Source organism: Hyposmocoma kahamanoa, unplaced genomic scaffold (assembly GCF_003589595.1).
Source record: "Hyposmocoma kahamanoa isolate Upper Pololo Valley unplaced genomic scaffold, ASM358959v1 62, whole genome shotgun sequence".
Lineage (NCBI taxonomy): Eukaryota > Metazoa > Arthropoda > Insecta > Lepidoptera > Cosmopterigidae > Hyposmocoma > Hyposmocoma kahamanoa.
This window is the reverse complement of record NW_020653850.1, coordinates 13,127,037-13,151,025: the sequence shown is the minus strand read 5'-3', so window position 1 is coordinate 13,151,025 and position 23,989 is coordinate 13,127,037. Positions and strand designations below refer to the sequence as shown.

The window sequence follows — 23,989 nt, the reverse complement described above, 5'->3', positions numbered from 1 at the left end:
TATTCACTGAATTTCAAACACTACACACACTTATATCTAAAATTACAACTAAAAAGAAAACAACAAGTGACTTATTAATTTAAGTTAGTAAGTGTGCGTAGTGGCTCAAGCGAGGAAAAGGATACGACTCAGCAATATGTCTATCTCGGTCGAAACAGACGCTGATTTTCAGTCGTTCCTGTATCGGCGTCGACTGAGTCCCGAGGAAATGGTACATGTATATCCTTCCTTTTAAGCCACACTACACATTTACGACACACGTATACATTTAAATAAAAGTTATAAATATATGTAAATATCATTAATAAGTTGAGAACATCCGGCATCAGAGCATACGCTGATTTTCTATTAACACTTTCTTTATATAAGAGGGATGCTGCGATGCTTAAGTAATTGGCGTATTGTTAGTGTGGCACTCGGTGCGTTGAAATTATAACGCTGCGCAATAACGACGCAACGCATCGGTACGCAGCGCTTGTGTGGCATCGCTCATACCTACCTTCTCCTGTTTTAAAATGCATTAAATATTACAAAATCAATTAGTAGGTTACTATATTTTGTTGTCAATAAAATATGTTCTGGGGCCTTAGTGTATCAAATCAAATATGTAAACTTAACTATTGCGTTTGCGTTAACATTTCAATTTAAACCTTTAAATATATAATTAAGATCTAAATGAAAGTGTTAACCCAAACGCGGTATTTAAATTTGAATGATTACAAATTTACACTCAGGTCTCTGTTGTATGCTGGCATATTTGGAATCCGATTTCTCAATAGCCAATTTGATCGATAAAAGTAAAAATTTACACAATGCACAAATGAATAAAGTTACAATATTGTAACCCACTTCATCCGTATAAGGTGTTAGTTACTGCTTTGTTTTCAATTAAATGCAGACTCTACAAAAATCATAATCAAAGTAGGAGTGCTTGTAACGCACCTAAAGGGTTTGTCCTTTTGCTGATCAATTAGTATGATGAATAATTTGTAAGTATAGCAATTTCCCCTATAATGACATACTATTATTAGATAGTATCTGTATTTTTCTCTATCCCAAGTTTGTTACTACTGTTACTTGCACCTACTGGAAACTTGCAGTAAACAACTTAGTTAATATAATAATTATATTAACTAAGTTGTTAATATAGGGTGTTACAACATTATCCATTTTGTGTCACGACGCGAAATGTTGGATAAATATGGCCATAATTTAAATCGCGAAAAAAACCTTTCAAATTAACCGTTCCTTAGTAAATATTAGTATTTTAACAACATATGAAAGAAGTTTTATTTTTCGTAATATCTGAGATATTCCCACTGTAAAATTTGTTTACTTTCATCTTCTGAACACTTTACTAATAAATTAGGACTCTTTATTGTATGTGCATCGGAACAATAAAGTTTTCCCAAATTGTAAGTAACTAAATTCGCCGTACGTGTTAACGTATACGTAATAATACCTAGCTTTTAGACTACAGGTTGTGAGTGCATTAAGTGTAATATAAATATTGACTTTCAAATAATACGATTTAAAATTAAAATTAACTTCTCGAATATTGAGGAGTCGGTTGTTTAAAATGAAGGCTATGCTGGCACGTGTTTCGAGCAAGTATGCAAATTTATTTGCATGTGTGCACCTGACGACGTAGCACGCACTCACACGGCTGCAGTCAGCGTCCATTCATAAAAGCGAGGTACTATCTAGCTATGAATTAATCGCAACATTTGAATAATGTTTACTCTCACAAAGGAAGCAGCCATTGAGAAAAACTTGTCCGGAACAGGTTTGGCACGTGTCAATGAACGTTGAGGAATATTTTGGACGCCATCGCCGGTCCAAGTTGTCGGGATGGATGATTTAAACGGTTTAATAGACGCTCGTTTGATTAGACTTTGCATCAATTATAATTTAACGATAACGCTTGCGACATCCGGTGTCTGCTTTTTTACAATAAAGAGATAGAAAATTTCATTCTTTGTCATATATTTTTTAAGACAGTGGTCTTTCAGTCTGTTGTATAACCATTCATTCAAATCAAATACATCTTTTTTCTTCTCAGATGCGTCGAAGATTAGAAATAAATATGCATTTGTTGAAAACTAACACCAAGAAATTCTCAAATACAACATTATACGTGTTGTCAAAGCTTTATTTGTTGGTCTAATTATTATGTACATAATAGACGTGGTAAACATTCTATTGCATTGCAATTATCCACAAACCTATAAAAATGTAGTCTGTCTAAGTAAATTTTGAACATAAAGACAAACAAATGAACAGGAAAGACAAAGTTAAACAAAAAACAAGTGCTAAATTAATATACAAGCAGCTATTCAAAAATCCTCGTTAGCATTCATTCATTGGTTTGTGCAGATGAAACATTAATAAGAGAAAAGAAATCATATATGTATAAATACGTCTTTGTTATATTCAATAAATGTGAGATAAGTATAGTTCCTATAGAAAGGTTTTCGGAAATCGATAAAAACATCGCGAGATCATGCATGGCGTATTGTATGTATTAAATTTACTAGCGAATTCTCCAAGCTCCTGGTATTCACCTATAATTATATTAACTAAAATGATTATTCTTTCTGTCATTTTTAGAGCAAGACTGAAACAAAAGACCGTTTCAAAAATCTAAAGAAGCTATATAAATTCTTATTTATCGAGTTCTTAGGTTTTTGCGCTCGGGCTAAATCGGTACAAAAAAGAAATACAGTCGAATTGACAACATGTTCCTTTTTTAGAAGTTGGTTAAAAAACAAATATACCGTACTTAGATCTAAAAAAAATATTTAATTTCCAATTTCTTTTTACTTATGTAAATAAATAGTTAACAGACATTTTCATACTAAACATCTAAATCAGCTTATCAAGTTTATGAATGAAAGTTGGCGACCTCCGCTCCGACAAGTACGTAGGCGAGCGCGGGCTGTTGCAGGCTGCACTCCATTCACAAATCCGCACGGCTGCGTGGGCTCACGCAATAGGCTGTTTTATAACGATTCATGCAATAACTAACACACTTTTCATTCACAGACACTCACAAATTCACTGTTTATACGATCTTTACGTTTATAAGTTGCCTGACTTTAGCGGGCAGCCTTTTTAAAAATTTTGTTCCTAAAATGTTGTATGTACTTTTTTCTCATGCTCGTTTTTCAAATTAACATGTGTTAAAGGAATAAGGATTGGTGTGCCCCTAGTCTAAATTGAACATTTAGAATACAATTTATACGACAACAATGCACGAGATACTTTAAGGAATTTTTATGTCAACACAGAAACATAACGATAAGCAATACGAATAACTCGAAAATACACACTGATTATACACCCTTACATTAATAAAAAAGTAAATAATGCCTACTACATTTAGTTCTTTCACTATTTGGCACATGGATAAATTAAAATCGGGACAAGATTTAATTTCATGGAGTCAAGTTGAAATCTGCATTAATCTGTGCAGATTTATTTTTACTTTTTTATAACTTTATAAATTAAAGATAAGTATCAAAGTTAGATGAAAACTCGTAAAATCGAACGGAAATAGAGATTCCACCGGCCTACTTCGATGACACTCGGAACGACATCTAGTTAGCGGATAACTATCTCCTCGAGAAGTTGCTTTACTGGCTGCCCATTTTTGCTAACACCAGCAATGAGTCTTACAAAGGTACAAAATGATAAAGTGAATTTTACGGTGCAATTAATATAAAAGCAGCGTTATGTAATTAGACCTTAGCGAGCAATAAAAATAGGACGATGGAAACTAAACTTAAAAGCGAAAGTGCTGTCTATTATAAAGTAGACTATTCTAGTATTCATTAATTTCGCTAAGCAAAAAAATGTACTTACAATTTTGAGATACACTTGATTATAGTGGATTATTAATTATATAGATCAGTATTACATTGAATGTTTCAATGCTTTTTATAAAACGATCAAGTCAAAATCTACAATGTAAACTGCTTTCGTACGCTTATCAAAACACTGTTGTTAAAACTATTAAATTAATTCGGTACATAATATTAACCTCGAGTTACTGAATGGAGCAGCTCAATACAATTACATCATAATGTTTATCCATTTATTAGCAAGTTAGCCTTCGTTCGATGATTGTGACCGAAAACAGATATGAACGTGGCCGACAGTTGGTTTTTAAGTTTTGATTTTATGATCCATTCTGTATAAGAACTGTAGGTACGCCGTAATACCTTTCGGAGGCATAATTTTTTTATACCCAATATTTACAGATCTACAGATTCTAAATCACATGCATATTTGCTGTTATGAAATATGAATATTGGGTCTAAAAACAGGTGCTAATAAATAAAGCTAGATAATCCTTGAACAGATCTAATCGGATCTTGTTTACACTGGGAAGGGCCAGCGCTGCGCCTGCGTCGCCGACGGCCACTGTTTATCTGCTCTATTTAAACTGTTAACATATTGAAACGCTTTGTAACACTATTTATTGTTTACCTATCGCTTATCTAACGCGCTCCGTTTATATACGACGCTCCTTGTTAGGCTGATTTCTGCACATTTTCCGTTTGTGCAACGCATGATTGTTTTTCCATGCAAATGAACGGTTGTAAACATATCAACAGCAACCCGATTACGTATCTACTGTGGTTTCCATTTATATCTCCGCAAGACCAATATGGAATCAATTTTAATGTACTTTACATGTTTCATCGACGTCTATAAAGTCTGCTACCATAACGTTTGCAACTTAAATATACGAGATATTCATGTCTACAATAAAACTAGCATGTTCTATAAATTCATCATACTGGTGGTGTTATAAAAACTTATACGAGAACTGGATAGTAAATTATAACAATAACTTATCCGAATTTTATTTGCGGATGTTTTATTTTAAGTTATGGATGGCGTTTGAGTTCCGCGATCATAATGTTTGTTAGGAAACACAAATGTGGATGGGGCGCCGTTGTAAGAAATTAATGTGCGCTCACCAAACAATTAAGGGGCCGGTTATAAGCTATCAGCAAATCTATGGGTTGAAATCTCTTAACCTTTTGCCTTCCAGTGAAACACAATGTACTGTGGTTCGGACTATAAGTTGACCGCCCGGAGAGCCTTTTATACAACCCGAGAGAACCTCAACGACTATTAATTAAACTTTTAGGGGGTGTACTAGTTCCTGTGATCGCATAATTTATGTGGGACTTTGTTCAAAAACCCATTCCTTTATAGGAATATAGAGGAATGGGTTTTTGAACCAAGTCCCAGATAAATTATGCGAAATTATTATAGAAACTATATTTTACAGAACAAAAAATGTACAAAAACAATACGGTGTGGGTAGATCACATGACATGTCGTCGCGTGTAACACTTTAACAGGAGTTGTCAAATTTCCTCATTGCGTCCATGAATGGCAATTCAGTGATTGCAGCACGGTATAAGTGGAATAAATGATGCTCAATGCTGCGCGCGCGCTGGGTATGAATGGGCGCGCTGAATCACAGCTGTCCATTCATACGACGCACGCCCCCGCTCGCGCACGCGACGAACAAACGCTGTATTTGCCAATACAAAGCAGTTTCGATATATTAACAATGGTCTTACAATTACAATACACTTTAAACAATTTTAAAATTGTTTTGTAACATGTGGTAAAATTAACTTTTTCACGATTCTGCTATTCGTTACGAAGCATATCCTTATTACTCAAATGCGTTAGTCATGACAGTAACTAACGCATTTACAATTTGATAACTTTCGAGATATTGGTACTTAAAGTTTTATTTTTTGACAAATATCAATACGGTTGATTTTGCTTAATAAAAATATAACTGAAACTAAATAAGATTTAAAAAAACGCCTCATAGGGGTTAAAGATTTCGTTTCGCTTATTCCATGTCGTCGGGCATAGTGCAATTACGCGTAACTAGCAATTGATTATGAGTTTTCGGATAGTGGCCAAATCAAATCCGTGTAAATGTCGTGGCAACCAAATTAGCGTGAATTACGGGAATATATTGTTATAAGTCCGTAGGTAACATAAATTAATGCTTACTGTGCAAAAATGAAAATCATAGCCATTGAAATAACAAAGTAATAACGTTAAATCCCTATTCTGTGAAATTTGGTTTGGTGCATAAACGCGCCTTTTACCAATACCACATACGCGGATTTGCACTATCCCCGACGATATGTTAATAATTCAATTTCGCTAAAAACGTCATTAACGTTAGATATGATAAGGAGGCAAGAAATTTATTGTTGAAGGAATTAGGAGACGGTAAACTTAGCTCACATTGGTTTATTGACCCAATTACATATTTATTTTAAATTATAAAAGAAAAGATGAATAAAGAAAGTGCTGAATTCAATCGTTATTCTCTTAAACATTGGCAGTCATTAATTTTACCTGTTGAAACCTCTCGACGTTTGATTTAGAGCTATTTGTTCATGTCGACCTATTGTTTGGCACATTTGAAAACTATGCTGTTCACTTCCTGCGTTCGGTCACGACATACTTCTAATTTGTTACGAAGCATGCATAATGAGTGCTGTCGAGGCCTGGTAATTATGTGTTAAAAATTAAATTTTTCAATATCGTTGCTTAACTTGTATCCAATATTTGAAACCATGCAATGATCGCATTTACTAGCGTTTTACTCCAATCCACCAAAACTCATTTTTGAACGTCTTAAGTCGTATTTACCTTGTTCTTGTTATGTTCTACACAAAACAAAATGAAAACTTCATATTTTGTAAATAATACCTATGCATACCTTACCTATACTTTTTTTGCTGGCCGATTCACATTATCTTAGTAAATTATGTGATAAAATTTAACAATCACCACTTGGATCTCTCCACAAGTTCAGTTTGAAACTAGAACTTTTACAAGAAGTAAATAATGCGTAAAATTTTTAATTGAAAACCTAAAGATATTACAAATGAAACCTATTTAAAATGCCTAACGTTGATTAGATGGAAAAAATACTCGAACAGATGAAATAAAACACAACAAAAACAGGCAAGTCAATATAAATAAGTAACACTCATACTTAGTAGAGTTAAACAATCTACACAAATTTGTCGAATAAGATTTTTTTACAAACTATCTGGCAATTTGTAAGACTCCGGTGGAAACGTTGACGTACTCGTAGAAGATAACGTCAACGTTTCATTCCATATCAATTTCTTAGATCTCTCCTTCTTTCCAAATATTAAATAATACTTTGTTGTTACTAAATCAGGTGTAACAAGAGGAAAGACGAGTCTAAAAATAACAGTTACCTTTCTAAACAAGGAGGCCTTGCTGCCAGTTAGTTACCTCGTACCTTGCATTTACTGTTAACAGCTGTGTTTCCTGTGCGAGTCGTGAAATTTAAAATGACAGGGTAATGTTGCTCTAACGACAGGCTTACAGAATTAAAGGTCAGCAATTCCCTGACCACCCGGATTGACAACAGTGGACTCGATTGGACGTCTGTAACGACGTATTTTATGATTAGAACGCGACGCGTTTTATGACTATATGCTTATGACAGAATTGTTTTTGACAAGATTTAGGAGCTTATTCAATAAATCAATTACGTCATTTAATTTCTAGCTTTGTGATAGGTTATATTTGTCAATACAATTTTTAGATCTAGATGTTTGTGGAATGTAAAAGGTGCAATTGTGCAATTATAAATTGTCTCAAATTCATAACAGATGACGTCATCAAACTGATACCCTTTTAATGACGTTAATAATACGCTATTAGCTTCAATAACGGCTACATAAGCAAATCATTATTTATCCTTTTAATGCAAATACAATAGGAAAAGCGCTCAATAAATATTATTACATGCTTCCCGGCCTAAGCAAGCATGCGCCTAGTTTTGTATGAAAAACGTGTTTAGATATATGGTCATATAGATATATAACGCTAAATTTGATTTTGTTATTTTCATTACAATGTATACTGGGCGTTTACTTAATCATAGGAATAATATTTTCTGGGTCTGAATCACTTCACAATTATTATGTACATTTTGATGTACACGGGGCCTTAGGAGTTTATAAAGTGTTGTTACATGAAGAAAAGACAAATGTGTAAAGGTTCAGCTCTACTGCTAATATAATGTCCTGTAATTAGGAAATATAATATATCAATAATTTATTTACTTTAAATAGGTACGTTGTAAATGTTGGTGTTAAAATTAAAATGAAAAATTTTATCCTTACAAATATTCACAATTAGCTGAAATAAGATACATTGTAATTTAAAGATTGATGTATATGGAACTAGCTGGGGCACGCAACTATGGCTGCGTAGAATATGTACTTCGAGTAGCCTACTATACTGTACTAATTTTCAAAGTTTTATCGGTTCTCCATATAAACTTTTATTCCTTATTTCACCCTCTTTAAGATTTATTTTTGTGACAAGACGTCCCATATATCTCTGTTCTGTAATTTTACTGTAATATTTCAATTTTTAGTTTTTAAGGTTAATTTTTTTCAATTTTATCAAGTTTTAATTTTGAATGTATTTTATTTTATTACATTTTTAAATATTGAATTGTAAACTGACATAGTACCTAAGGTTTCTGTAAAACTAACAAGTGGACCTATATTGTCTTAAATAAAAAAACTATTATTATTATACCAAAATTCATCCAAATTAATGCAGCGGCTTAGGCGTGAAAACATAAGACAGGCTGGTTTCGCATTTATATTAATTTGGATAATGCACAAAGATAATGGAAAACATTCCTAGTGGTCTAGTGCCAAATAATACTAATAACGCCAATAATGTTCAGGAATTATGTTTTGTAACCGCAGTAGTGCATGCATTCATAACATTGCAAAAAAATACAACCAAAAGCCAAATTTTGTATATTACAGCTTTCGAAACTTCGCTCATCATGTTCAAACTTCGAAACTGGCTGTGTCACTAGTTCATTAATATGTATAATGGATAAAAAATTACTTAACAGGAGCAATTATTTTTTTCAGTTTTAATTTTTTCCCCACAGCTATGCTTTTTATAACTTAGTAGGATACCGTTACTTTGCAATTACTTAAGAAGTACCACTGTTTAGAGAACTTCATCTTTATTTTGAGTTCAGTTTAAAACAAGTTTTCTAAAATCAACGATGCCGCTCTTTAACTTACCTGTAGATTGTACTAAATTTGTCACCGGCTCATGGAAAGTTTCGATTTAAAAGCCTTTTTAATTATCAAACTGGTTCAAGTGCCTCAGCTCAAACGCACTGATATTATACATTAACGAGAAACTCATAAAATAACTGAATATGGACAACAATAACGGTAAAACTAAAAATATTGCTTGTAACCCAAAAAGGTTGATTGGTTCCTTTTTCACTCTTTTTAAATGTCTTTAAAAGTCCAAAAATGTCAATCAATACCAGCTTTATACAATTAGCTTAATTTCTTAAGATCTGACTCTTTAGTGGAAATGGTTAAGTAATTGATGTCGACACCAAACAATTTTGTATTTGTCTGTTGCAAAAGATTTTATTATATAACATGAAATATCGTCTTTGTATTACAAAATGCAATTACAATATCGAGATGTTGCAAATTTGTATAAATTTCGCATCAATTAATTCGATTCCTCTCAACTCTTTGACATTAACGTGATAGCGAACTAACTTCTATATATCGTGTAAACCGATAGAGTCGATTGAGATTCCCTTCACCCTTTTATGGAGTACTTAATGTTTGCGGCGTAGAAGATTGTTTTACATTCACCGTAAATTTATTAGATTTGTTATACTCTTCGTTGGGGAATGCTATCTATTTGGTTAACATGTACGAAGTTATTGCTTCCAAGACATTAACTTTCCAGGTTGCATTCCTGGTTTTGAATTACTATTATATTTCAATATTGAACTTCTAATATAGAACGTAAGTTTGTAGAGAATTTCCCAAGATTACGACAAAATTGCGTTTATTTACGTATTTAACACAATCAGTCAGTAAGCACAGGTGTTAAACGGTAGCCAACTGACACAGTAACCTAGCAAAAGTTTTTTTTTTAATGACGAAACAAAAGTTTGTTTTGTATGATGAATGCAAGAACTGTATTCACGGTCATTGGCACATTGAGAGCAAAATTTTGGAAAGTTTAGCGTAGGTTGCTATAATTGCTGTTTATTTTTGTAATTTAATTTTATATTTTACAAGCGTTTCTTTGAAACCTAAATACATAAATACTTATGCGTATACATATTGCAAATATGACATGCGTTTATTTTACATTTGTGAGATGTTGGTTTTTTAATGAAGAAGTCTTTCACTTTTGACGGTAAGATGTTTGTAATGTTTACTAACTTCCACTTTATAAAAATAATAATGCGTGATTAGGGCCTCCACTGGGATAATTCCAATTGTTTAGTCCACGAACTGGTTAATTCCAATCAGACTTGCTAACACAAGACTTAGCGTGTCGCTTCCATCACAAATGTAGAAAGGTTTAATAGGGCAGGTATCGTTCGCCAGTTCTTCAAATTGATCCTGACCGACAGCACCATTAAAAACAAAATCTTTTAGGCTATGGAAGAGATGAAAATCTAAAACAGAGACCAAAATTTAAAATATTAATATTTACCATTTTACATCAAATTAGCCTCTAACCTACTACTATTAAGTTGAAGGGCCACGTACGTTCATTGTGCAATTCGTGGCGCCTGTGAATGGAGGCTTCGGCGGGTGCGTGGGCGGCTTTTTATCAATGAACGAATTTCTGGCGTACGCACGCCGCACGCCTCGCGCGTCGCCGTGTCACGGCCGAGCTCCCGATCTCTCGCACTAATGGAAAATGTCACTAAACAGTTTGAATATGCAATCAAGATACGTGAACATACATATGTATGCAAAACACAAGTTGCGAGGCTACCGGTTAGACGAGGTTGCAGTTAGTGCTGTTTGTTTTTACTGTGCTGACCAACGTTCTGTTTTCGTTTGGAATGGACCCGAAATTCTTCTAAGAAGGCATCGGGGTAGAGCTGAAATCTTTTTTAAAGCGATTAGAGTTTCATGTATTTTCGGAAATGTACCCAGTGCTAATTAACTACTTGCTTCCATGTGGTTCAGAAAGATTCAGAGCACATATGTCCCATCAAGGATGGCACATGTAACCCTGGTATTACAGGGCTATCTCTGCTCTCAATAACATAGCTAACAGTGTATAAACTAATATGCAAAATACATTTTACGAGTCTGGTTGTTAGATGAGGTAGCGGTTATTGCAATTTAATCTAGGATTCAAGGCTTGTCACATTCTAAGCAACAAATTAGGTGAATGGTCATTATAGTTATACGTAGCTAGAACTTAATTGCGCCGCGCAAGTTATTTTGACGACCTTCTATGATGTTTCAATGCTGTGTAGTTACCTGCAATAAAATATTTTGCATAAGTAAAATTACACAAAACCGTTAATATATATGAACTACGTTTGCATTAACATGTGTGAATTTGTAATTTAGGTACCCAATTTTACCCATTTAATTTAGACCTGGTTCCAATTTTTCACCTGTTCATAAATTAATGAAATTATTCCTATGAACGTTCCGTCAATAAAATTTTATTGCTATTATAAAAATACTTAGATCTGAAATGATTAATGTAAAATCATTTTGAAACTAAATAATTAATATAATACGTAATTGCTTTAGCAGTAAAGTCTACAGACAGCCTTCGTTCAAATTTAACAGTAACGATTATTGAATCGATCGCTCTTGTAGCGATCGGGAACTTTCTTCATCAAGAAAGAAAATTCCACGTACGTCTTCAAGAAAGGACACAGCGTGTCGGTATAATATTATCAGAAATTTGTTGATCTTGATAGCAAGGCAATTAAAGGAAGTATTACAAATAACTTTAAAGTTTGAAGTGATAGTGAACATCGTAAGTGACGGGACAAACAAGTCGTGTACCTCGTGGTGGGCGACACGCCTATCCATAATAGTTGCTGTGCCATTCAGAGTTTTAAATCGCAAAGATCTTAGGGGTACTGTCATTGCTCCCGTCATCCTGAGACATAGTCGACAAGGCCTGTGCTTGTAAATTCACCAGCACCCTTCTTACACTTTTAAACCGGAACGTAGTAATACTCACATTACTGCTTGGCGGCAGAAATAGTTAAGATGGCAGAATTTCCCTGGACGAACACTTTCACAAGGAAGGGAAGGAACTCTACTTGCTAGTAAACAATTAATGTGCTTATAAATATACGTAATAATTTATTAAAACTATCGAAAAGTTATCCAAAAATATCAAAATTTAAAAGTTTTTAAAACGAAATTTCCGTTCATGTGTATTATAAATGACAATAAAAGGAAACTCCAAGTATAGTAATCTCAATACTATAAATTTTTTCAATGCAAACTGTAATAAGTAATAATAACTAATGATTTAGAAATAGGCCTCAGTTTTGAAACAACTACTCGTAGCTTTATTTGGCTCTAACTGCATTAGAAACTCTCTTAATGTAACTTTATCGCACTTGACCTTATTAACTTGACAATAAGATATAAATTGTCCGTAATAGCAGGTTTAGTTTTATATAATATCGTGAGACGTAAAATGAACTTATGTCCATTGTATAGAGTATTGAACACCAATTGAAACAATTGCACAGAAAATTTTATTTAGTTTGAAATTAGGTAGTTACATTGGATTTATACTCGTAGCACCTAGGTTGTATGGCGGGCTGTTGTCGTAATCTTCTTAGAGGAGACCGGTGCCCAGAAATGTAACGTATATGGGGTGATAATAAGGTCAACTTTACATGGCGAAATCCAACCAAGTATGTTCAATTACAATACCAGCAACGAAAAAATCATTACACTTATGTCAGTCCCAGGGCAAAGGTACCTTACGGTCACTCTAAAGTTGCCTATACTTAAGGCAGACAAAATATACCCGTAATCTATTTAATAATGCAAGAATTACTCACTCTAAAAATTGCATTATAAAGTCCTTTACCTTTGAGTTGACACACTTTTGATAATGTATGTGTAATTTTAATTATAATAATATGAAATCTCGTACACGTACGTGGCGTGTACATTTTTAATACTTAGAAACCAAATTTCCACGCAAGGCTTTGCAATCAATGAGTGCAATTCTATCTGATTGTGTTTAGAATGGCCCATTACCATAGGAATGGTTAGGTTAATCTAATGATTTATACATTGCGGGGGCGCAGAGGGCACGTGTGGGTGGTGTGGGCGGCCGGAAGGAAAACCAGACTTGGCTTTCCACATCCGGTGCAATCAAAACTTGTTGCTAAATTCAATAAAACAGAATATCAGTTCTGAAAGAGTACGTAGTTGATTTCGTTATGCTGAATAAACTTTATAGGCATTAGTACCAACTGATATGGTATTACATAGAGGCACTATAAGTTTCCGAAAACTGGACACTTACATAAACAATATTTAAAAAGTAATTACAACTTTGAAAATGGAACTCTTTGGGTGTAGAATACAGTTTATTTCATCTGACTGTCACTTGTTTTTACATTGTGGCGTCATTTTAAATTCGTTGTCTACATCACCATGGATGTAACTCGTGAAAATTTTCGTAGTATGATTTTCTACGACTTTAAGAGTAATTTGACCATTTGTTTGTCGGAAGTTATTGACGAACTCCGTAAAAATAACCATAAACGCCGTATCACCACGCACCACGATAATGCCAGTTCTCACACGGCCAGACAGACAAATTAATTTTTGAAGGTGAACAACATTGACATTATGAGCCATCCCGCGTACAGACTCGACCTGGCACCTTGTGACTTTTATTTATTTCCAAAAATTAAGAATCAGTTACGCGGTCAACAAATTTCGTCACCTGAAGAGGCTATCGAAGAGGATCAAAAATATGTTTCAGAGATTGTCACGGAGGAGTGGCATAAATGTTTTCAAAATTGGTTCATTCGCATGAAAAAAGGACGCTAACGGGAGGATATTTTGAGAAACAATAAATTCATTTCTGGCCATTTAAAGTATTTTTTTCTTATTAATTCCGGAAACTTATAGTACGCCACACGTAATTGATTGAAATTATAACTTCGTTTTCATCACAGACATATGTCTCGATAGACGCCGCAAGTGTACGTACTTCGCGTGCCCAAAGGAAGTGAAATTCACTTACTTGCCGCTGCTACACTTCAGAACGCGCTCGACGGTTATCGTAGATAAACACCAGTCGAAAACGCGGAAAATGTATAATTCTGCCTTTGTAAAAAGCAAAAGCACCATAACTGTGGGTAAACGGGTAAACACAGACGTTTCCTTCCACGGTAAGAGATTTTGTAATCAGAAGATGCATAATTTATTTTAAAAACAATTATTTTGGTTTTGTATGAACTTCGAGAAACCAAATATGCAACCCAGTGTATGCCTCATTTGGGATACATTGCGGCTTTCACTTGGTGCGATATATTTGTGATCCCTTGTTAATACGCCATGAATATCGAACGAACGCACTTTTGTATAATGCATTCAGTTTCGTGGTACGGCCGCTTGTACATTCTTTTGGCCAAATTTAACATTTAATGATGTTAAGTTAGGCAACACTGTTATCGATTCTGATCGATTTTAAAAACAAAGGGACTATAATTACGACCTTAGCAATATTATAAAAATATTCTATAACTCCTTTGTTATAACGTTTAGTAACGTTTCGTTTTTTTTCAGTTTTGTAGTATCTATTATTAGTAGTATCCGTAATTTCATTAATTTTTGCAGCATGTTGCCTTGAATGTCCGAATATAGTGAGCAAATAATTACATATATCGCCAGATATGTAGTACGAGTAATACAAAAAAATACAAAACGCGAAGAATGTAACAGTGCGCTGTCTTTACAAAAACCTGGAGTTGGTCATACGTATGATTTCGTTGCTTTTAAGGACGAAGGTGGTCTAGTTTATTACATCTGCTATCCAAATATGCAGAATAGCAGAGTTAGAAATCCGAGAATCATGATCAAATCACAAAAACTTTACACGAGGCCGATATTAAGTAAACCTCTTCTGATTAGTAAGATTTTACGATATTTTGTCAGCAGTAACATTTTCAGTTGTCTTGCCATTCACCAGTTTGATCAATGACCGACGGAAAACCATCTAGTAAATTTAATTAAGGCAGTTAAAAGTTCAATATTGACGCGCGTTTTCATTATTTAAGTCAATCGATATGATCTTCTATTACAAAAAGACGGTTATATAATAAGCTTATTTTATTTCAAGGACAATAATTTTAATATTTGGAGTTGATTAAAAATTAAAGTTTAATTTTTTAAGTAACCAAATTTTTATCTTGTTTTGGTGTTTTTCTACTATTTTGATTTTTCACGTCTACTTGTAATCAATGAATACTTGATTTGATTAATTGAATGGAATACGTGTATTCCCATCACTAAATAGTACTTGTGACGTCATGGTGGATACATAAAAAGTGGTACGCTCGGTTTTCATACAAATTGTTGTACTTGCGGCGTCTATCTAGTTATATGTCTGTGGTTTTCATACAATTTTACCTAAGAGTCGATAGTACCTTTGCTCGAATTCAAATTTTTCCCCTACTCAATCAGTTCCATTGCGCGAGTCGAGCGGCAGGGACACTCGCTTTCGTTCAGAATTTATTTTTTTACAAACTGAAGCCATTTAAAAAATGTATATCGTATACTACACGTGTTCTATTTAGTTCACTTAATATAAAATAAATCATTATTGGTATATGTAAAGTACCTATTGAATACAGCGGTTTTCTTGTAAAATTTCTAGATAAGTTTGTGTTTTTTCTATTGTGAAAATTTTTAAGAATCGCCATTTTCGCACCGTCTACTAATCAGTGTACTCGTATATCCTCAATTTTACTATAATATTTTTTTCCAAAATGATTGATTCAAGAATTTGACTGTTATGGGGAACCAACCAAAGCCATTTGAGGTTGTATCGACTCTTAATGAGTAATGAGTACTCGAAAATGAACTGTAGTTCAGAGAGAGAAATAATTAATTACAATTGTAAACTGCTCGCATATATGTAGCCGTGGTAGCCTAATTGTTTAACCTACCGCCTCTGAAGCAGAGGTTGTGGGTTCGAATCTGGGCTCGCACCTCTTAGTTTCAAAATTTACGTACGAAATTTAATTTTAAATTTATCATGAGCTTTACGATGAAGGAAAACATCGTGATGAAACCTGCACGTTGAAGAAGGTTCACAACCTTCGGAAAACGTGTGAAGTCCCCAACCCGCATTGGGCCAGCGTGGGACTATGGCCTAAGCCCTCGCCTGAGACTCGTGCCCAGCAGCGGGACGTACCTATAAATAAATGGGTTGATGATGGTGTAAACTGTCCGACTATTCAACTTATAAGGTTCCTGTGCGCGCACAGGTTATAGTGCCCTTCTCGTATACCCTAAGGGTCGGTAGGGAGTGTCACTATAATCAAGACTAATGTAGAAAGATATGGGGATGCTCGACTATTCAACATTAGGTGGTGATCAACTTGATAGACTACATAAAGTGGTTAATTCGAAAATATGAATTCATTGAATTGTACTTTTATTAGAGTACCTCTTATTTAGGCACCAATGACATTAATACGAATCGTACCATTTAATGATTGTTTTGAATTGCCAAGATTTTTAGCTAAATGCTATTCTAGACATCATCATCCAGAAATCTAAAGAGAAAATAATATACACAACAGTGTTGCGTATAGATAGCGGGCGAAGCGAAGTATTTCCGGACGGTGACCGGTCGCGGGCCGCGGGGCGTCGCCTGCGCAGCACACGCCAAACCGGTCCCGTAATTTGGTGTTTCTGAAGACCCGTGTCGATTAATTTACGATTATGGACAGGTCAAAGTAAAAAACCATTCGAGGACTCCAAAGAAATTCCACAACAAAGACTTCTGAATATGTGGTGTCAAAATTAACACATTGAAGAGATCGATGTGTATTGGTTTCGTGTTTGTTTTATTTGCTCGCAAAGAAATTATTTAAATGACGCTCTTTGCTGGTTTTAACTTAAATTTCTGAATGTACACATGGTATTTACACAAACACCTCTTATCGACAATGTCTAATACCTATCTACTCTGCTGGACATAACATAGTACATAAGATCGTTTCATGATAAATTTTCTCGATTTTGCAATTTTCATTGACTTAAAAATTTTTAAGCATATTTTCCTCTACCTTACTTACTCTACCTCAGATTTGAGAACACGATATATGCTTTACAATAAAAAAAGCGACGTCTCAAATCTGTAATATGACGTGCGCCATTACCGAGGCATGCGATACCAGCAGACATGTTAATTAGCCGATGACATGGCGACACGTATCGTTCCACTCAGGTGCAGTGATTGAGCAACTGTTTATCAAGCTATTGCTCAAAAATTTACCAGTAGCGCAGGTAGGCCATCGAATCTTCATTTAAAGTGATCAACTAACCTTTAGCTAATCTACGGGATTACGGGAGATTGTCATGGTGAGAATGATACTGATGCCCTAAAGTGGTAGCTACGTCATCAAATGGGAAAACCCGAAATTAAACGGTCGTTACTTTATTATATGTATATTTGTGAACATGGTGTGAGGACAAATATATCTGTTTAAATTTTCGTTGTGAATAACTAGACTCGTATTGTCTCCTTGTGGCACTACCGTTGTCATATCTTCTCAATCTATCAATTTTTCATTTATTAATCTCTATCTATCAATTTTTTTTCGGACATACGAAAATTACTGTATCCTATTTCTGTATTTGTTTTTGTTTTTCTGTTGTAGGTACTAAATACCGCATTTCGCGTAATGGACAGCTTAAGCTTTTCTTCACAATTAAATTTATTGGAATTTATTAACCTCGATAACTTTTCATTACAAATGAACTTAGTAACGTTCCATTGATAGTACCCACATACTTGGGGTTTTATAATTTCATCCAGTGGTTAATGTCAATTTGAGTCAGGTGTTCTGCTTTGACTGTCTATTGCGAGTCACTGGTTTTTATAGCTTGGATGTGTTCCTTCCTACAGTGGACGATGGTCTACTTGGTCTGACCGATGTGCGAGTTATGTGTGTAACACATTTTAATTTACTTTGCTGGTGGGCAATTAGGAGGTATAGAGTGTCATTTTCTAAGTCTTTCGAAGTTATACTATCTCAGTTTTAAAATTATAGAAATTATAAAAATTATAGATTTAAAATTATAAACTATATATATTATTTAAAAGATAGTGCGAATAAAATATTAGTGATATAATATGTTGTGTGTTGAGGTTAAAGTTACTTCGAGTTTCGACAGTGTTATCAGCATCGTGTCACACGGTAATTGAATGCTATCTCATTAGAGAAGTCCAGTGACAAGCAGTTATACTTAAGTTAGATAAAAAAACTCAAGTCAGATAAAAAAAAAAATAGGTTCCTGTCCAAGTTCACTAGGGATATTAAACTACTTAACTATTTTTTTAAATATTAAACAGTTGCGGTTAACCTTAATTACTCATCAAACCAATGAATGGCATAATGTCGTGTTCGTCTAGTTTTCTTACAATAAGTTCTCAGAACAACATTAAATTTATCGTAAGCTTTGAATTTCTGAACAAAATTAGTCATTTAGTCATAACAATATTTATCTGCCAACGTAATTTTTATATAAGACATAAGATCTGTTGTTGTTGTTGCATAAAAATAATTTTCTATTTTTCTTCTTTTATCATTCGCTTTTGTCAAGTTTTTCTGCCATACATCTTCTGTTAGACCTCTTGGTACAGGCGCTCTCTTTTGCTATATCTACAAATAGATAGTAACCACCAGTCTGTTTAGGTTAACTATATTTAAATACCTTCCTATTTGAAGGTATCTGTTTTTCTCTTTATCTGATTAAAATGTCCTTGGTTTTATTCGTTAATATTTGCCCTATTTACCTTCTGCAGTTTATTTTCAATCAGATTTTAGAATAGTTGTCAACTCTTTTCTAATGGTCCATCTTACGGTTTATCTGGTGTTAAAGGTGTTAAAAATTAGAATAGCTGAAAATACAGCTATTCTAATCTTTTTTATTATTCCAATTCCACTATGTTGGTCACCTTGTGTGATCAGCTTCTACCTTCCGTCCTCTTATAATACCATGTTCCCGAACGCCAAAAACAAAACTAATTTTGGAAAAATCCTTTCTTAATAGGTTCAGCTGGGATTTAAACATGGGACCACCTCGTATAAAACCGACATAACTTAACAGCTGAAGCATGTCGTTGAGCAGTGATAAAGATTTCAGTTTGTGTGTATATAGTGTAAGTTGTTCGTAATTCGCGTACAATATTCACAGCCACGTTTAGCGTGTTTACTTCGCAGTTGCTCTTGCAACTGCGAAGTAAAACGGTGTCCGAAAACAACGGCTATAACACTTTATTAAGTGCCTCTATAAAACTTGGACCACCCGAACCAGCTCGCATTCCGAGAACTGTCCACCTAACTGACACAGACGATATTTTGGTCACCCTAAGTGACAATAAATTGCAAAAGCACCACCCAAGGCTTCAATAAAACTGAAATAAAATATTTGTATATTTGTTTTTTATTCTTATTTTGGTCAATAAATCTGGTGATATAATACCAGAAGTTAGCGCGATGGGAAAATAATTTGTTTATACAAATGAGGCTTGTTGGTGCGCGTGGGCCAGAGGTGAGAGGGAAGTGTCGCGTGCGCAGCCTACGTCGATTGTGCCGCCGCCATTATTTTTCCACTTGAGCGTTAAAATGAAATTAATCTGTATTTTTAATTGTCTAGTTAGGTATGTGTAGGTCCGTCGTTGGTATAAGCTTTGTGCCTTAAATTAAAAAAAAAAAATATTTCTCAATTTGGTTCAACAATAGTAGATCAGGTTCTCCCATGATTGTGTTGGGAAAACCTTGCAACTTATCTAAGCTTAAAACTGAGAATGTAGAAAAATGAGTGGGTTAATTGAATAGAAAATGGAATGATATATGGAAAGATAGATAAAATAAAAAATAACAATACATGTTCAGTATGTAATGAGTGTGCGCGTGTGTGTGTGTGTGTGTGTGTGTGTGTGTGTGTGTGTGTGCGTACATGTGTGCGTGTTATATGTTTCAGGTGATTTGTAGTGTTGCTAATTATGGTGCGTTCTAAGAGATTTTCCACTTCCTCATAAGCAAGGGTTTTCAACCATTGACTTAACGCCTTCTTTTCGTCAGGTTATGGTGATGGAGTTGTAAACATAAGATGCTTGCGAGATGTACTGTCGACTGGCAAATATTGTTCGGACAGTGCGTGAATATGCTACAATATCATTTCTTCGTTTATTTTGTTTATTGTGGGCAAACGGCAGCGATTTATGTAATCTTAGGGTCATATTCAGAATGTATAGCTTTCTGACACTCAAGAGTTTGCCGATCTTATAGAGAGCATTTGTAGAAAATCTGTATGGTTTGAAATACATCCTTTGTTGCCCGTGGAAATACCAGCAGAACTACTAGTAGTTCCACGGGCAATAATAATCTCCCGTAGAAGAAAAAAAAGTAGAAGAAAAACATGACGCGCCGCGACGCTTCGACTCTGCGCCAGTGTGAGTTGAACCTTAGTGTTAAGTATATATAATTGGTGGTCTTTTACGTGTTGAAGTCCATAATGTAGATAGAAATGTTAACCGACTAAGTTACTTGTGTAAGTCGGTGATAGTAGTGCTAAGAGTGGAAAAACATTAAGTTCCAGCATTAGAGTAAAATAAATGCTAATCAATAATACCAACAAACATGAAAACATCGATATAATGGTAGAAAATTGACGTTCTAGCTTACTAGATAAGCATTTCGAATAATAAGCATTGTAAATTGGGAGTACTGATGAAGAAAACCAATATTTGTCAAATTATCTCGAATACGTGGGTAATTTCGACCTCAGTGACCTAATGGCTTACACTGCGGGCTCTGGTTGCGGAGGTTTCGGGTTCGATTTTCGGTGGGTCCAATTTGGGAAATGAACTTTTCAAAATTGGTTCCGGTCTGGGTGTTCTGGGAAGTGTCCCAGAATTCCGTTGCTCTGGAGTACCAGAGCTGTACTATGTACTATGAGCACATAGTACAGCGAATTCTCTAGGTTCCTAGTTTGACACCAGGCAATTGGTGTGGTTAGATATATTATGAGATATATTATTATGAATGAAATATTTTTTATTGCACACTAAAAATTACCATGACAACACATAACAGTAATGTAAGTATAACAGAGTAAGCTAATGTACAACAGGCGGCCTTATTGCTAAGTAGCAATTTCTTACAGGCAACCTTAGGATAGAAATTTAAGTTGGGAAGAGGGAAGGGGGGGATGCAATGGGGGTGCAAGCACAGAATATCTTGCAATGAAAGTGTTTTAAGTAAATATACTACTCATCAATAAAGTCATTATATATGTAATAATAATAGTAATAAATATATACATTGTTACAATGTATAGGTACATCAAAATAATAATTATAATTAATTTAATAATGAAAGGGTTAAGTCATTAGTAGAGTGCAGTGCGATAAGTTATGCATATGCTTTAGTGATGGTCGTCCTACATTATTTCCATTTATATCCAACTAGTATTTGAAATAAAAATGAATAAAATTGATACCTACGTATGAATAATAAAAAAAAACTATTGAAATTTGAAGTAGAGTCGCAGATCAATGGTTTTTTAATTTATGTAGTAGAATATAGGCACTGAAATAAAACATGCTATTCGTAAAAGGGTATCTCATGGTTACCGAATAAAATAAAAAAAACTTTTGTTTTTAAAATAAGAAACAAGGTTTTATAATTGGAAACGTAACACGTGGCGCCATCTAGAATTGTGTTCGGAATTGTGTAGCAGCAACTGGGCCGCAAAGGTTCTTGCCGTGGAGCCAGTTTGCCAACACAAACCGACTTCTGGGTGGCACAGCTGGCAGGAAATTGTTGCCTTCTCCTTGCTCGTACAGCATGATAATGTAGCGGTGTGGGCCCGTACCACGAGGTGGCAGTGGCGCCTTATACCCTACATTTACAACGGACAATGCAATGAACAGTATATCAATGGTTTCAAGCTCGTTTCAGTAAAAAATGGAATGTTGCCTTCTATACTTAGTTGATTGAAGCAATAACAACGTCATTTCTATTAGCAAAAATCAATCGTAAGCACTTATTTAAATCTGAGTTTTCAAAGTAAGCCGTGATTACACTATACTTACTAAAAGCTGAAACAAAAATAAAATCTTTTTATAAAATTGCATAATTACGTAAAAAATCGTAAGTGAGACAAAAACTGATTGCTATTTTTCATAACAGATATGACGTTGAGTTTAGTTAACCCGTGTAAATTAAGGTAAAATTAATTAATCCGATTAAATTGTATGCAATAAAAAAGTACGAAGCGATACGATAAGTTTTCGATATTTTAATCTATAACTTTACGTACTTTGTAACTAATAGGTATTCAAAATTAAATTTAGTAGCAGTAGAGCTCCTTGTGAAAGAGTTCGTCCTGGGAAGTACTGTGACCATACCTATTTCTGCCGCCAAGCAGCAATGTCAGCATTACTGTGTTCCGGTTTTGAAGGGTACAGGCACATGAGACTTGTCAACTCATGTCTCGGGGCGACGGGTGCAGTGGCAGTGCCCCTCAGATCTTTGCGATGTAAATCTCTAAGTGGCATTGCAACTGTTATGGACAGGCGTGTAGCTTATAACTTGATATTATAAAAACATATATATATTACCTCGATAGTCTATACCGACGGTCTTGCTACTTTCTTTTGATTTCAATGCTAATCCCTGAAAAAAGTACATGAACATTTACGGCTGCTTGCAGTAAACGACCAATTAGCTAATGCTTGATAAAACGATTAACTGGTGCATTGTTTCAAAACAAGAGCATAACAATCGTTCAAAGTTTTAACTTTGGTTGCACGTGTTATTCCATATAAACGCGTGACTTTTGGTAGGTAAAAATTACGAAAGTATTGCACTTAAAATTATGCAATGATGGGTGCATATCAAGCTACACATTGACGGATCTTGTTCCGTTGCACTAGAGGCGATATTCGAACAAAAGTGTGTAGATTGATATCCATGTTAACAGTACAAACATTCCCAAGAAATTGGTCAAGGAAAAGAATATTTTACTCACCGGTATATTTGATTTCAGCAAGTGCATGAAAAATTCCCCTTCAATTTGTGGCGGAGCGTCGGGATCTGCCATTATCAACGTGTAAAACTTTTTCTGTTGAGAGAAAAACACGTTCGTGTCTTTGTAAAAACTACGTACCTAATTATTTCACGTTAATTAGCATCGCCATATGCACTTACCGAATCAGCCAGTTCAAATTGAAATAAAGGTTCTTCAGCGAAGACTTGTTTGGGTAAAAGCACGTCACAGTTGTGGTCATTAACGATGGTACCCCCAACGCTTGTCACGTTCATGCCCATCAGTCGATCACAGCCTTCCAGAAGACTCTTTACATCGGTCACTTGACATGCCTGTGACAGTGCCGCACTGCCATACACAGGCCCGTAAATAAGACTCAACAATACAAGCGAACGAAACATATTTACGGAAAAAGAAATCAAACCAACTGCACTGTAAGCAAAGGATTGTAGAAGTGTGCTGCCAACGTGTAAGGGTTGTGTATAGGCCGTATGTTATGAAAACATCATTAGCAGCATAACAAGCGTGAAATGTTCGAGGACCGTTCCAATTTTCCTGTGAAGGTCGTAGAGATTTTGATGATGATTTAGTAGCAGTAGAGCTCCTTATGAAAGAGTTCGTCCAGGGAAATACTACACCCTTTCCTATTTTTGAGGTAAAGCAGTAATGTGAGCACTATTGCGTTCCAGTTTTGAAGGGTGAGGGTACTATTGAAATTACAGGAACATGGGACTCGTCAACTTATTTCTCAGGGTGACAAGCGCAGTGGTAGA

General features: G+C 34.7%; 1 protein-coding gene and 1 long non-coding RNA gene across 3 annotated transcripts; both read right to left on the bottom strand.

Moving 5' to 3' along the window:
• Positions 1 to 10,721: 10,721 nt before the first annotated feature.
• Positions 10,722 to 12,719, bottom strand: LOC113229388. The gene is made up of 3 exons (XR_003310411.1): positions 12,680 to 12,719; positions 10,903 to 11,018; positions 10,722 to 10,814 (listed from the first exon to the last, which is right to left on the bottom strand). It is a non-coding gene; the product is annotated as an uncharacterized LOC113229388 (long non-coding RNA).
• Positions 12,720 to 21,563: 8,844 nt separating this feature from the next.
• On the bottom strand, positions 21,564 to 23,712 carry LOC113229664 (protein D2-like). Of its 2 annotated transcripts, XM_026463335.1 has the most exons (5): positions 23,378 to 23,712; positions 23,199 to 23,291; positions 22,789 to 22,843; positions 22,261 to 22,266; positions 21,564 to 22,067 (listed from the first exon to the last, which is right to left on the bottom strand). In XM_026463335.1, the coding sequence occupies exons 1-5, from the start codon at positions 23,615 to 23,617 to the stop codon at positions 21,877 to 21,879; spliced, it is 585 nt and encodes a 194-aa protein (XP_026319120.1). In that variant the 5' UTR covers positions 23,618 to 23,712; the 3' UTR covers positions 21,564 to 21,876. The 2 variants fall into 2 exon arrangements, with proteins under 2 accessions (XP_026319120.1, XP_026319121.1); XM_026463336.1 differs by lacking the exon at positions 22,261 to 22,266 and having other exon boundaries at positions 21,692 to 22,067; positions 23,378 to 23,710.
• Positions 23,713 to 23,989: the final 277 nt, after the last annotated feature.

What these genes read in the sequence shown, in the direction of transcription:
- LOC113229664 (XM_026463335.1), bottom strand. Translation starts at nt 23,617, where the DNA reads ATGTTTCGTTCGCTTGTATTGTTGAGTCTTATTTACGGGCCTGTGTAT. An exon ending in AATTTGAACTGGCTGATTCG is followed by an intron (nt 23,292 to 23,377) that starts GTAAGTGCATAT and finishes TTCTCTCAACAG; the next exon opens with AAAAAGTTTTACACGTTGAT. An exon ending in TGCTGAAATCAAATATACCG is followed by an intron (nt 22,844 to 23,198) that starts GTGAGTAAAATA and finishes TACTTTTTTCAG; the next exon opens with GGATTAGCATTGAAATCAAA.